The 15,259-nt window shown below is 44.4% G+C and overlaps 1 protein-coding gene across 12 annotated transcripts in view; it reads right to left on the reverse strand.

The window, feature by feature from the left end:
• Positions 1-15,259, reverse strand: part of LOC128762354 (discs large homolog 1-like protein) — a 92,586-nt gene that overhangs the window by 23,591 nt on the left and 53,736 nt on the right. For 10 of the 12 annotated variants that reach the window (XM_053870563.1, XM_053870580.1, XM_053870571.1 and 7 more), the window contains 5 exons: positions 6,434-6,487; positions 2,362-2,412; positions 799-923; positions 335-504; positions 124-260 (listed from right to left, as the gene is read on the reverse strand). In XM_053870563.1, the coding sequence (XP_053726538.1) occupies positions 124-260; positions 335-504; positions 799-923; positions 2,362-2,412; positions 6,434-6,487 (537 nt within the window). Of the gene's footprint in view, positions 1-123; positions 261-334; positions 505-798; positions 924-2,361; positions 2,413-6,433; positions 6,488-6,555; positions 7,258-11,205; positions 13,960-15,259 lie in introns of those variants that run through there. The other 2 variants (XM_053870589.1, XM_053870658.1) reach the window with 2 other exon arrangements.

The raw sequence follows: 15,259 nt of genomic DNA on the forward strand, positions 1-15,259 counted from the left end.
CTGGTTCAGGTTACTGAAAAAAAAAATATATATATTTATTAAAAATCACCAGACAGTTCACAAATAAAATGTATAACAAAATAAATGATGTGAGTAAATGAACACAATGCTTCATATTTCTACCGCTATGAGTTTGTCTCCGATCTGCAGTCGTCCGTCTTTGTGCGCCGCTCCGCCCTCGATGATCTTGGTCACGTAGATGCTGTTGTCTCCTGGAACATGCTGGTTGCCGACTCCGCCTGCGATGCTGAAGCCCAAACCTGTTGCAGAAGAGCACCGAGAGCATCAAGCTTCGGTGCAGATCACGTGACCCTTGGTGACCTTTCATCCGCACCTTTCGGTCCTTTCACCAGTTTGATGTCCATGATCCTCTCTGCAAAGCTCTTCTTGCGCCGGATAAACAGTCGCACCAGACCTCCGGCCTCCTTCAGCGCCTCCACGGCTCCGCTGTGGGTCACTTCCCTCACGTCAGCCTCGTTCACCCGCACGATGCAGTCGTTCACCCTGGACATGTGTTTGACCGCAACAAATGTGCATAAGCTGCAAAATCTCCCATGACTTTTAGAATATTTCCACTAAAGTACTGCGTTTCTGACCTTAACGTTACAAAGTACTTTCGAGACAACACTCCTCTGACTAGCATTTATAGGTTCTTTATATCAATAAGACTTCCGTCAAGTCTTTACATGTTGTTATAGCACAGAACCACTTTCTACTTTTCCCTGTTGTGTTAGCATTTGCTAGCACAACGGCACATCTGCAGCACAACCGGAGATAAAGTCTGACGCTTGTTTGCACCTGAGTCGTCCGTTTTGGGCAGCAGCGCCACCTGGAATGATCTTGGTGATGAAGATGGAGGGGTCTTCTCCAATGTGGGGGTTGTCTGTCCCTCCTGCGATGCTGAATCCCAAACCTGAGTTACCCTGAAACACAGACACACGGGGTGAGCCACCAGCAGACGCTACACAAATAAAACATGAACATGAAATACAAACATTAATAAATGTAAAACACAATTGAACGTGATAGATCTAAGTGTTGCACCTGTTATATGACAATATATGCCATCGTGTGAACCATCTAACATAACACCTCACTGAGACCTGTCCCCCACCTATCGCCCCAAGTAGCTGGGACGGGCTCAGCTCTGGACTGTGCCCATTGTAAGCAGAGGAAAACCATCTAAAATATATTGTCATTATTGACCCTATAGCTATCATGTGAGTCACATTTCTGCGACTCTCTGACTGCTGTCATCTCTGGACATCTTCGTCTCTGTCGCTGCTGTGTCACTCAGGATAGACACACTAATGTGTGTGTGTGTCTGTGTGTGTGTGTGTGTGCGCCTGCTGAGTGTGTCTTTAAAGCAGTGCCAGTCAAGCAGACAGAACCAGGTCACTGGAGAATAGAGTGCGAGGCAGAGGGGGAGAGAGAGAGAGAGAGAGAGAGATGGAGCCTCAGGGGAGATACAGGGGGACAGAAGTGAGAGGAAATGGGTGGGAAGGATGAGAAAAAGAAGAGAAGAAGGTCAGCAGGGATGATGGAGGGACAGAGGAAAGTCACTCATGACTGACAGCAGCTGTAGTTTGTCACCCGGAACAATAGAGAGACTGGTTTGTTGTGTAGTCGTCACTTCCTATAAATATTCTAGATACTTCACCTTTGATTTAAAAATATTGATCAATGTGATTTATTTTTTGGGGGGGGGGAAACGACAGAAACATTTATTGGTGTTCTACCTCTGGAAGAAGTTGCACCTGACAGTGCCATCTAGTGGCCGCTGAAAATGATGACTCAGCACTGAAGGGGTTTCATGAAACAGTGTCCTGTAAAATGTTTGGACCTGAACTACTCATTCAGTGAAACCTCACATCATTTCTAAACCAAGAGCGCCATCTAGTGGCCTCTGAAAATGAGGACACTGTTTCATCAATCCAGCAACGCTGTTTCATGAAGCCTCATTGACCCATTACAGCCTTAGAGTCTTATTTCATACTGACTTTCTTTTGATTCTTTTTAAGAGTTAAGTTCTGTCATTCTTCTTTCTTATTATTAGAATAGGAAATATAGAGAAATATTTTCCCGGTATACATCCATAACCTACGTCTTTACTGGTGGCATTGGCAGAGCCATGAAACTGGCTAGTTCATAGTAGCAGCTGAAACCAAGCACAAGACATGGATGCCTTAAATGAAACGCGTCGAAGAGGAGCATCAAGTATTTGCACTGAAGAATCTAAAACAACACTTCTTCCCACACACATCGTACCTTTCTGTCTGCAACAACACCTCTTCATTAACTCGTACAATGCCTGTATAAGTCAACTAAACAAATATCCCTTCATGTGTAAAAACTTCTCACCCGCTCCAGTGTGATTTCCTCGTACTCATAGTCGGCTTCGGTTCCATTGACCTGTTGGAGAGAAACACAATATGTCTGCAACATATTTTTTGATAGGATATGTATCCCAATACAGGAGTGGTGTTACGATATATGGCGATATATTGACTTCTGTAATACATTGGAATAAGATCGCTTTTAAGATCGCTTAAATCAGATAATGCAGTACAATATTATGTGCGTGAAAACAAGTTTATTCTTGTGACGTCAGTCCAGTTTGACTTTCAGTAAAATTTCACGCTGAGGAATGAATCGCTCCCTTGATCCACAAAATAACTGTACAAAAAGTAAACGCTAGGATCCAACTTGTCACAAATGCAGCAGTATCTTGGTATTAAATATCGATGTAGCCAACTTAGAAAATCAGGACAATATCACACAATCAAGTATTGCGATATTTCAGCAAAAATATCGATACGATATTTTCTCATACCACTTATAATAGTGTCTTTAATTTATGGATTCTACCAAGATGCTTGTTTATAGTTATCACCTCAAGAAAACATGTCAAATGAATATCTTTTATGTCTGTAGCTGATGTTGATATATGTCTTTTTACTGGCGCTGCTTGCCAGTTGGAAGGGAAACCTGCACTGACAGAGGAGTGGCATGGATCTCGAGTCGGAAACAGTGTCCACGCCTCAATTGTCTTCAGCTTATCCTACTGTACAGTCGATCAGGTTGAGGGGGCAGCATCTTAGCTGAAGAAGCCCAGGCTCCCCCCTCTCTAGAAGCTTCTACCTTCTCGAATGAGGGCAACTGAGAGACAGAAGCTCTCCAGCGTGCAGACACCCAACACTGAAACATCTTGTGATGTGAGCTTGACCCAAAGCTTGTGTCCACAAGAGCGTGCTGAATTGCATTGATACATTTGGCTCATTCTTTTGTTTCCATAACCACAGACCTACTGCCTAGAGATGCTGCACCAAATCTGCCTGTCCCTTCCTTCACTTGTGAACAAGACCTCGAGATATGTGCACTCCTCTACCTGAGGAAGGACCTCATCTACAACCTGGACAGAACTGTTCCTACAGCAAACCATGATCTCAGACTTAGAGAAGTGAAACCTCATCCCAGCTGAAGGTCAAGCCAACAAAAAGCAGCGCAGAGATCCTGAGGCCACCAAAGCAAAGACCCTCTGCACTACCACTACCACCTGTGTATCAGCCACATAAACAAGGCCCACGTGGACCCTTAAGAACTGTGGACTACAAAGTACTGCTGCCGTAGAAAAACATCTCCAACATTTCCCAGGTCACAGCTACACTGCGGACGCTGATCCTCTCCTTGGCCCAACACGACAGACGTCATCGACCTGCATCGTGACTGCGCGCAAGGGAATTCAGCCAGTTGCTCATTTATGAATGATGCACGCATCCCAGATTAAAATGCTAATTCCTATTGACTGATGATGCATGTCTGTGATGTCACACTTAAGAGTCGGCCGCCGGCCCAAAGTCTTCATGTTTCCTGAGGCAGCGTCGTTTTCAATCTGATCTGAGCAGACTATATTCTGTTTTGTGTTGCGCACACACACAGGAACACACACACACACACACAGAGTCGGAGTGGCATCCCAATGGCCCGTGTAATCCCTTTGGCTGTAATCTGTGTCTCTGTGCAGTCAGATTAGTTGAGATTTGGAATTTCTGTCATTTCAAACTGAAGCATCTCCGACAGCTGCGGCGATAAAACATCACAATATTTCATATTTTACACAACAGTCACTTCATGTTTTTAACAACATAACAAGAATAATGTGTATTTCTTCTAACTACTGTCATATGAATGAGAAAAAAAAACTGTTTTTAGGATGCAAATCTCATCCAATTTTAAAACGCATTGGTGGTGAAGTTATTCCAGATAATTCCTGGAATCACATCAGTGAAACTGTAGAATGAAGATTGGACTATGAGACCATCGGACTCTGACCATCAGCCACGGCAGCACATCAACAACCACCATTCATGTGTGAGTTATTCAGATCACACACGCACATCTTGCACTTCCATCAAACCAGGACTGGAGTTTTTTCAACAGAACCCACATTGGCAAGTTGGTTTACCATTGCCACGGTAAGGTTCCCGGCAGCAGCCAGACTGCTAAGGTTAGCCAGTTTGAGACCATGAGTCCTCTAGACCTGGTAAATCCGACCCACATTTTGGAGTGTGACGCCCTTTAAGGCCCATTTATATTCCCTTTAATGCACCATATTGTACCCGTCCATATCAAATGATGCTGCCATCACATGCTTCCATGCCTTCTTTATGTTGGTATTGCTGTTCACCGATATATCCACCAGGGGGAGCAGCCCAGAGTTAAAGGTTTATGACAACAAGAAAGTCCAAAACCAACATGGCGACTGTGGGAGAGCATTGATCATGTAGCTCTTGTACTAAAGAGGAAACAGAGGCAGCGTTGTAGGAGGTGGTGGTTGGTGACACTGTGAAATATATCGCCACTGGAGGAGAATTTCCTCCATTGTTATGTCTTCTTCGTGTCTCAATAGAGCTACGTATCGGGTCGTAACAGCGACACTGCCCCCTATGGTTCCTGGTGGTACTGCTCTGTTTGGTCCGTGTCCGTAAGCTTTGTGGAAACGTGCAGAAATAAGTAGGAATTGAACGCACAGAAGGGTCCGTCCAGATCCGGATCCATACGTAACGTTAATGTCAACCAGGGGGCAGCATATTTAGAAGTTGTCTCAGGAGAAGCGAAGGTCATTCAGTGGGATCCAGGAGTCAAAGTCGTGGGGAAGCCCTGCTGTGTCTGTCAAGCTTGTCCTATCATCACTCGGCTGCCAGCCAGTGTGGAGATTAGCATGAAGGTTCTCTAGTGTCCCCTCACGACTCTTCAAACAAACCATCCACGCCTCACTAGACATGGCTCGATGGAACAGTCGGCAATGAGAAGGGGGAGGTCCAGTCCTGTTTTGGGAGTGGTGGACTCTACTCGCAGTCCCACCCTTCTCAGACTTGGACTCTGGCGGACACTAGAATCGACTTGGCTTTCGCCCTGTAGCGCACCAAGTGGTTCGTAACTGAACTGTGGCGAAATCCGCTCACTACATTTTCTGTCTTTCAAACTGGGCATGAAAGACAGAACTCATATTTGGAGACATCTAAAACACATCATCTGTATTTATCATATAAAAGTTGTGCGGCAACTCAAGGAACCAAGCCAGAAACAGAGTTGCGCTGGCGGCGTAGCTTCTGCACTAATTACATAATAAACTTATCTAACGGAGGCAGACATGGCTTGTGTGCGGCAGCTGTCCTCCAGTGGAATCGACATCTGGATCCATCTAATTCTGGACACGCACTGTCTGAAAGCTGCTGTCCATGGATTAGACCGAATTGCAGGGAGGTTGAGGATACGACAAACGTGAGCCGAGCAGAAGTTTCCACTGATAATGGCTCATTAAAGTGCAGTATTTGTTAATAGTTTCATGTGTATTTGTGGCCGTAAATGTTTCTGACCGAGCACAAAAGCCAAGTACTGGGACTCCATGAATACTTAGAGAAGCTAGCTAGTGAGCTAACAAGGTAGCATCAGCTCTTCTCAGTCAAGTTGAACTTGCCTTTGCTCACATGTTGGATGGTCTGCTGACCAGGCAAAACTGGAGACAGACTGACAGGAAGCAAAGCGTCTTTCAACCTCACACTACGTCCTTCCATCACTTCGGAACTGGAACCGTATTTGTGGGCACAAAAAAACTTCTAATCAGATCCACTTGCGTCCTAGTTCTTTTGTCATCCAGTGCAAAATAGGTTTCGTAGATAAGCTAAATTTTAGCATTAGCACAATGCTAATGCTCTTCTACTTTCATTGGGGAAATATGGGGACCTTAAGTCGAGCCAGGTCTGAGGGGCCGTGGGAGTCTCCAGTGATCCAGACTGAGAGAAAGTCAACAAGCCGACGCTGACTACATTAGCTTTCAACAGGACTCTTCCCTACATTCCCAACATTACGCAAACACAAAACACCCTCTTCGTGTCTGTCTTCCATTCTTCTGAACAAGGGCAGTACTCACGTATGGAGGGGCGTCGATGCTGTCCGTGTTGACCACCACTGGAGGGGGGTTGGCCTGAAAGACACAACAGAGCAACGGGTCACTCTTCGGAACACGACAACAGCTGGCTGCTCGAGACTTACGCGTCGCATGTTTTGGTAGAGCATCTTGAGAACATCTGCTACAGATAACCAGCATGCAGTGACTGCAGACGCTCCATGACATACTGCAGGGTCCTTCAGACACGGACCAGATGCCACTCAGAGTGGCAGCCAGACGACCCGTTTCCAAGCCGAGTTTGAGCTTCCATCCCGACACGAACTTGACCTCTGAGGGAAAGTTTAAAAGAGAGGACTCCCGTCCATGGGCTTGGCTCTCCTTCGCCACAAACTATGGGAAACCGTTTCCAAAGGGGCTGTTAGCAACCCAACATGCTAGCGCTCTAAACGGACAGCAGAGTTGTGCATCAGAGCTGCATCCATCCCTCTAATCTGCACCTCTCTCATCTAGAGCTTTCCTGCTCTTTATCTTCTCTCTCTCTCTCTCTCTCTCACCCATATTATCGGGCTCTATCTCTCTCCACACCACATGTCCGACTGCCTGTCACTCGTGTTGAATGGATGCTTGATCCCACATGGGAACAGAAGAGAGAGAGAGCGGATCAGCAGGGATTAAACGTGTGGAGGGAGGAGTCCACCCCGCACCAGGGGTCTGCAACCTCCACTGTCCCCACGGCCATATTCACCCGCCACAGTAAAATTAGGGTCATTTCTGAAGTAAAAAGCAAACAGGGCGCCATATTCATACGCAGCCGAGTGGTCACTATATGGTGGTCAAATGCGCTGACACAGCAGGTTGTTTCAGTTAGTGAGTGTTCAGGTACATGTTACAGCTTGAACTTACTTTTGTACAAAACACAATCTTTATTTTATTTGAGGTCAAGTCTGCAGTGGGAAGTTACAGTTCATATACTACCACTGTTTTGAGGGACTGTCAAAAAATAAAATAAAAAAATCAGGAAAAAAGTGTGGTAAAGTTCTTTATTTATGTATGCGATTATTATTATGAATTATTAGAAAAAATAAGGACATTAATAAAAGGGGACACAAATGTTTAACGTGTCATTTTATTATAAATATACAGTTTAAAGATAAAGGAATAAAAATGTGAATACTAATATAATACCTATAACACCTAAAATATAATAATATTTATTAAAAAAATACACTTAATGTTGCCAATACATATGATTAAAAAAATGAAAAGGTAAATCTCTGGTCACATTATTCTGAAGTCAATATATTTTTTCCTTCATTAAAAACAATTTTAAAAAATCATTGAGCAGAAAACAAACACAAAAAAATATACTGTCACAATTTCAGTTAATTCATTTAAACACAAAAATGGAAAAAGGTAAGAGTCAAACTATTGAGTCTTGATACAAAGCGAAATCAACATTTTATATCATTTGGACATGCTGACAGAGCAATATAGAAAATACTGGGGGGTTACTTTTATTGTTTTTTTTTCAAAATATATTTATAAAAAAATATGATGTAGGCTCAACATAAAAGACAAAATATACGTTTTAAATCAATTAAAGAAGTAAAATAATATAAATAGAGAAAAGAAAAAGAAAATTGTAAATAAATAAATAAAATAAAACAAAAAGAAGAAGACGGAACATGAAACCATGTTGTGACGACAGTGAGGTTCACCTGACAGTTGCAGCTGCTCCAACAGTGTCAATGCAAATGAGACAAATCGTGAATAAGAACAGTCCGTATCAGAGCTGACTGAGGTCCGTATCATCAGAGGCCCAAAGATAGTGACAATGTAAGTTAGTGCGCTTCTTATGGACCTATTTTCATAGTTATTGTTGAGCACCTTGACACACCTTAGAGATGTGTACGAGCCATATGTCGACAGTCCTGGTCATGAACCCAACTTATAAACAGTGAGCGCAGGATGTTTATCACAAAAGAGCGAGTGTGGTTGCCACAGAGCGTCGTCCCTGGCAATCCACCCTAGCGTTCCTCTCCACTTAGGAAGAGGACGTCGCGCTGATGAGGACATTTCTCCCGGGGGAGACGGAGGATCATTTGCTCTAAATCTTCAATCACAACACAGCGGCTATAAACAAAAACAGCATCCACTGCTCTATTGCAGAAGAGCGTGTTCCTCAAGCTGTTGATCCACCGTCAGACTTTTGTTTCTCGGCGTGTCTGTTGTGGGGCTTGTTTATACTGTCTCGTGGGGACCAATTCTTGACAAAACACTATTCTCATGGGGACCTTTGGCCGGTCCCCACAGGTCCAACCTCAATTTGAGTATGAAGACTTCAAGATAACTGGGTCAGTTTGGCTCAGAGTCCTGGTTCAGGTGAGCCATGTGTTTTGGATGGTGAGAGGCTGGTGAAAGGCCTATGGCAATGAGAGACCTCACAATGTCCCCACAGGGATAGGAATACAAACAAGTTTGTGTTTGTGTGTGCGTGCGTGTTTGTGTGTGCGTGTGCGTGTGCATATGTGTGTGTGTGCATGTGTGTGCGGGCATTTTTTCCTACTTTGTGGGAACAATTCTTAACAAAACACTATTGTTGTGAGGACAGAAATACAAACATGCGTGTGTGTGCTTTATTTATCTTACTGTGCGTGGACCAATTCTTGACAAAACACTGTTGTTGTGAGGACTGTATGACTTTGTGGGGATATTTGGCTTGACCCCACGAGGTTTAGCCACAATTTGAGGATGAAGACATCAAAAGAACTGGGTCATTACAACTGGGTTTCAGTTTGGTTCTGGTTCAGGTGAGCCATGTATTTTGGATGGTTAGGTTTAGGGGGAGAGGCTGGGGAAAGGGTTATAGCAATGAGAAAGCACACAATGTCCCCACAAGGATAGATATACAAACATCAAACAAGCTCATCTATGTTAGTGAGGTCCAATTTTGGGGAAAACACCTCAGTGTGTGTTTGCCGGACCCCACAAGGTGAACTCTCAGTTTGAGGATGAAGTCTTCAAAACAACAAGGTCATTATATTTAGGTTTATGTTAGGTGAAGTTTGGTTCAGAGTCCATGTTAAGGTTTATGGGAAGGGTTTTGACAATGATCGGACCCCACAAAGATGTGTGCAACAAACCTGTGCATGTGTGTGCAAAAGACCAAATGAGAAAACACCGACAAACACGCTATATTCATTCAGAAAATGTGTTTATGTGCTAGTCGGTTCTGATGTCACTCACTGCATTGAAGCACTACGAAACAACGCGTACTGCGTCACCGCAGCGTTTAAAGTGTGTCAGTATTTTAGTAACTTTGAGGAAGAATATATGTAAGAGATTTAGACAATTAAATGTAAACAATTTCATCAGCTTAATATTCAGAAATATATATTTGTACTGGAAACAGCGTGAAAATTAGCCCAGTCACATAAACCCTCTTCAACTGAGATTGGTCAAATTCAACTTAATTCTCCTCCATAGGAGCAGTGAACTATGACACAGCAGCAGGTGACGGTGGTTGTCGAGAATGTTGGGCCTTTACTACCACACTACTTTCAGAGCGACCACCTGCATGACCCCATTCTGTCCGCCGCACAAGCACGATTGCTAGGTATCCTGCAGAAACATCAACCGTCACATGAGACATTTTATCTGAAGCAACAACCAGTTGGGGCATTTCAGGCGACAGTCACCTGTCAAATGGTTCAAATCCCGCTGCATCCAAGTCGGTGTCCTGGGGCAAGCTTAACTTGCCTCATGTAAATGTGTATCGATGACCCTGGAGTAGCTAGTAAAGCATGATGTAAATGTAGCCCGTTGTTGTTGTAAGAATATCCAGAGCACCACACTACTTCCACACAGATATGAGATGAAATGGTACTGAAGTGGGAGGGTGTTGAACAGTGTTACTCAGGAACGACGAGTCGCAACAACATCCAGAAAGTGTTTGTTGCTTTACTTTAAATACAAATATTTAATGTTTATTTTACAATGTTTTAATCCAACATTCAAGCACACGACGACTGATGATCGTGAGGAGGCGTATTGTAGAAGCCAATTACTTCAAAGGGACCTCGTGTGTGAAGGCCTATTTATGCTGAGCGTTACGTACGGATGCGAATACGGACGGAAACTTCTGTCCGTGCTCTGTGTTCACTTCATCTGTCCTTCTGCAAGTTTCCACAAAGCTTACGGAGACAGACCGAACACTGTTACTGCCCGATACGTAGCTCTAATGAGACACGAAGAAGACATAACAATGGTGGAAACTCTCCGTCCTCCAGTGAGGAAGAGCTTCACCAACCACCACCTCCTGCAACGCTGCCTCTGTTTCCTCTTTAGTGCAAGTGCTACATGATCAATACTCTCCCACAGTCGCCATGTTGGTTTTGGAGCTTGTTGTTGTCATACACTTTTGACTCTGTGCTGCTCCCCCTGGTGGATATATGGGTGAACTGCAATACCAATGTAAAGAAGGCATGGAAGCATGGGATCAGAGACGATAACATCGTTTGAAATGGACAGATACAATTTTGGACATAAAGCAAGTATAAATGGGCCTTAATAAGTGTGTTTGTACTATAATAGCTGGTGCGCTACCAGATGTGACGCGCCCTCCAATGATCATCAATCACAGTTAGCGAGCACTAACCAACTTTTTAGGGTTCCATCTGTGAACCTACTTTCCAGGTTCTGAACCTGTTTTTTCCCCATTTGAACTTCCAGCCAGTCGGTTCGATGTCGTCGAATGAATGAGGTATTTGAGGATCTGCTACAGAACGTCTTACCTTGGCTTGTGTTTGCAGGAGCGGTATGCGTATTAATGGGTAAAATGATGGTGTTCCAGCCGAATGAGAGTTCCAGATGTAAGTGTCGTGGGGTAAGTGCTTGTTCCCAGCCTTTCCTCTGCCTTTGCCCTTTGTAGGGCTCTTCTTCATCGTGTCTTTAAGGTTAGGGTTCTTTCCTTTGGCACCCCTTGTGGCCAGGTTGGTAGGAAGGGTACTGAACCCGCTCAGCCCTTGACACAGCGAAAGCTGCGGTGAATGGAATGGGTGGATCGAGAGGGACTGCGAGGCATGAGGAAGGGGGCTGGGGTACTGATGGTGCTGGCACTGATGAAACGATGAGGGGGGGCTGGGAGGACGGACATGCACCAGCGGTTGATGGTGACAGACGTGGTGGCTGGACGCAGAGGCAAGCAAGCAAGTAGGTGAAGCTGGGAAGCGGAAGCGTGGCTCACTTTGAGCAAGGTGGGGCAACTGGTGGTGGCTTGGAGACAGGTGGAGTTGGTGGTGGCTTGGAGACAGGTGGAGTTGGTGGTGGCTCGGAGAAAGGTGGAGTTGGTGGTGGCTCGGAGACAGGTGGAGTTGGTGGTGGCTCGGAGACAGGTGGAGTTGGTGGTGGCTCGGAGACAGGTGCATTTGTTGGTGGCTGGAAGACAGGTGCATCTGTTGGTGGCTGGGAGACAGGTGCATCTGTTGGTGGCTGGGAGACAGGTGCATCTGTTGGTGGCTTGGAGACAGGTGCATCTGTTGGTGGCTTTGAGACAGGTGCATCTGTTGTTGGCTGGGAGATGGATGCATTTGTTGGTGGCTAGTTGAGGGCATCAGCAATTGTGGACCAGACTGAAGCGTGGGCGAAGGTGGAGCAGCCTGAGGACTTGCCGACGGTGGTGCTATGTGGTAGTAGCTTGGCGAAGGGGAAGGAAGCAGGTGCTTTGGCGAATGCGACCGGCGCTTTGGCGAGTGCGACGGCGAGCGATTGGTGCGAACTTGCAGCGAGCTCTGGTTGTGTTTGGAGTGGCTTTTCGTGGACTTCTTGCCCTTGCCAACTTTTGCCTTTGAGCTTGGCTTCTTGGGGCTACAACAGAAGTCATGGCTTTGGAAATAAGTCGTCATACTAACAGTCGGACTTTTAAGGATCCTGCTCGATTTAGATCTGCTTCTCACCACCACCAACCCCCCCGTCTCATCAGGCTGACAAAAAGGAGTAGCTTCTTAAAATCCCTTGTGTCCACATAATGTAGGTCATGCCATTCCAGATCAACCACACATCGTCTGTCTCACGCGCAAACTCCACTCTCCGGGTGCAGCGGTGTGGTCTCCACGTCAAAGTAGTTTAAAATCAAAATAGAATATAGTCCTGTTTCCTTGGGATTTATTTCCTGTTCACAGAAAAACAACAAGTCTTTCTGGCAAGACCCTCCTCAGCTTCCGCGGCTCAGGAACAGGAACTCTCTCAATGAAGCCACCCTGACTCCAAACCCTGCTTTAAAAGATTCCGCTGCACTTTCGTGAAAGTTTTTGTGTTTGTCGATCCTCGAAGACGTGTCGGAACAAGTCAAGAATCCAGTGGGGCAGGTGCTTCAAGACGACGTCATCATCCCAAATACAAAGTACTTTCCTGCTTGGTTTTGGTCTGCATCCGTGTTGTCATGGTTTCCTTCCTGGACGCATCTCTTCCTCAGCCTCTCTCTTCCCTCTGTGCTGCCTCGCCACTCGCTCTCTTTTTGTCTCCCCCCACCTCTCTCTACTACTCTCTCTATTCTTGGACCAGCCAATTAGGGGCTTCCCTGAACTCCTGCACACGACAGCAGCCGGGCTCCGGCTCGGTGGCTCGGCCGATGCGCCGCTGGAGGAGAGTAGTGTCTTCCATCAACCTTTGTCTGACTCTTTGAAAGCGTCACATGACCCACCCGGAATGTAGTCCAAGAAATGCGGCTGCGTTTTGTGCGTCGCTTCTATGCGTTGACCTAGATGTGTCTGGGACTGTGTGTGTGTGTGTGTGTGTGTGTGTGTGTGTGTGCAGGAGTGTGTTTCGCCTTGTTAAAACGTTGAGGGCTAATGGATGATGCCCATCCGCGGTTGTCAATGTTGCACAACAAGAGTCAAGTACTGGCTGCCTGGGTCAGACCCAACAAGAACTGAAGCTACAGAAACACAGCGACAGATGATGGAGGTCAACACCAGAGCAGTGGTTCTCAAACTGAGAACTTATATTTATGTACTACATTGAACCCGGTTTACATCCATACTTCAACGGTATATAAGATAATCATGTGTTGTAAATGTATTTTTTCCGATCATTATTCCACCTGAAATGAGCTAAAGTCATGTCGATAAACTCCAGTTCATAGCACTTTATAACTGTTGTGGGCGGAGTCTGAGTCGACTTGAGTGAAGCTGCGTGAACAACCAGAACACAAAGACCCGAGTGAAGGTGGCGGAAAAGAAAAGGCCGCCTGCATGTTAGTGGACTGTGTCATGGAAAGTGCTGATGTGCCGCTGGCCAGGATCCCATGAGCAAGGAGAATGGACCATGAATGGACAGGCGCTGATGTGTAATGCAAGATCAGCCACAGGATGAAGGGAGAGGCAGGAGGTGAGGAGCTGATGGAGCAGCATCTCAGTATAAATCATGATTTTATTTCTTTCTTTCTATGAATGACTGGTGAATGTAAATTGGGAAATTGAAATGGTCGAACAATAAATATTTTATCACACATAATATATACATGTGAGTAAAATAAATATTAAAAATGTGTTTGTGCTGCAAAAAAATCATTTTGAAGAAATGATTTTTCGAGAAAAAGTGTAATTTCAATGGGTTTGTCTTCTTTTTACTGCACTAAATATGAGCAACAAACGTGATGGAAACAAGCCTTTCTGATTATAAATTATGTTTAAATGATATATTATTATTACAATTATTATTATAGCCCATGTATGTACTGATGACGTTAAAAGAATAAAGAATAAGCCATCAAATCCATGGGATTTTTGCCATTGTGAAACTGCAATACACAGTAGAGCCACCAGGAGGCGATGCCCGGATAAAGCAGTGACTGGCTGTATACAGTATTTCATGACCTGCGTCTCTGTAACAAGGATGCTCAGGTTTATTCTCAACCCGCATGTTTGTTCCTGCTCAGCGCGCGCTGGACACAGCTCTGATTTAGCGGCGTGTCACATCAAGGTCCCCGACATATATCTGCTGCCCACCCTTGACACCGTCACCCGGCTGCCTCTCCAGTTTGATTCAGTGCTGCTGGAACCTGAGCTTGCACTCGTAAATCCACCGAGTGTTTCGCTGACCCGTCCACTGACTCAGTGCTGAAGGAAGAGTAACTTCATGACTTCATCTAGCAATGAGAGTATAGCTAAAATGCTGACATTCCCCAGCCAGAGTGGGACTCCATCCAAATACATACACGCCACAAAGTTCAATCATCTCATGACAAAATGTGATCTAACATGTATTTGGAAAAAAGATGATGAAGCAACAGTGTCACTTCTGTTCTCTGCCTGAATTAGAACAGCAAAAATGATTATTAGTTAAATCACAATAATTCAGACATGGACAAAATGATATAATTTTTAGTCAGATAAATGAAATTATTTGTCCCACAGTGGGGAAATTCAACAAAATAATAAATAAATATTTTTATTTATTAATTATTTTGTTCAAAAATACATAAAATAAATGAAAGGGTAAAAAATGTGTGGTATATAAAAGGCAGAAAATATGATACAAAGAAAAAATAAATATTGAAAACATGTATTCTCAACATAAAATTTAAAGGAAAGTAAAAAAAAACATCAATATATGTAAATATTTGTGTAAATAAATTTAAAAAGTATTTTAAATTTGATGTGAAAAAACAAGCAAATCTTAGAATAAATAAATAGAAGTGGTTTTAAGTCAAACTATACAGAGGAAAATAATGCAAAACATTTTTATCATTATTTCACATATTCTAATTTCAGTGTGTCGTGAAAGGGGTGTATTCGGCTGAAAACATTTCGTTTCTTCACCCAAACAAGTTCAGTCCAAGTTAATGAG

Source organism: Synchiropus splendidus, chromosome 1, assembly GCF_027744825.2.
Source record: "Synchiropus splendidus isolate RoL2022-P1 chromosome 1, RoL_Sspl_1.0, whole genome shotgun sequence".
Classification (NCBI taxonomy): domain Eukaryota; kingdom Metazoa; phylum Chordata; class Actinopteri; order Syngnathiformes; family Callionymidae; genus Synchiropus; species Synchiropus splendidus.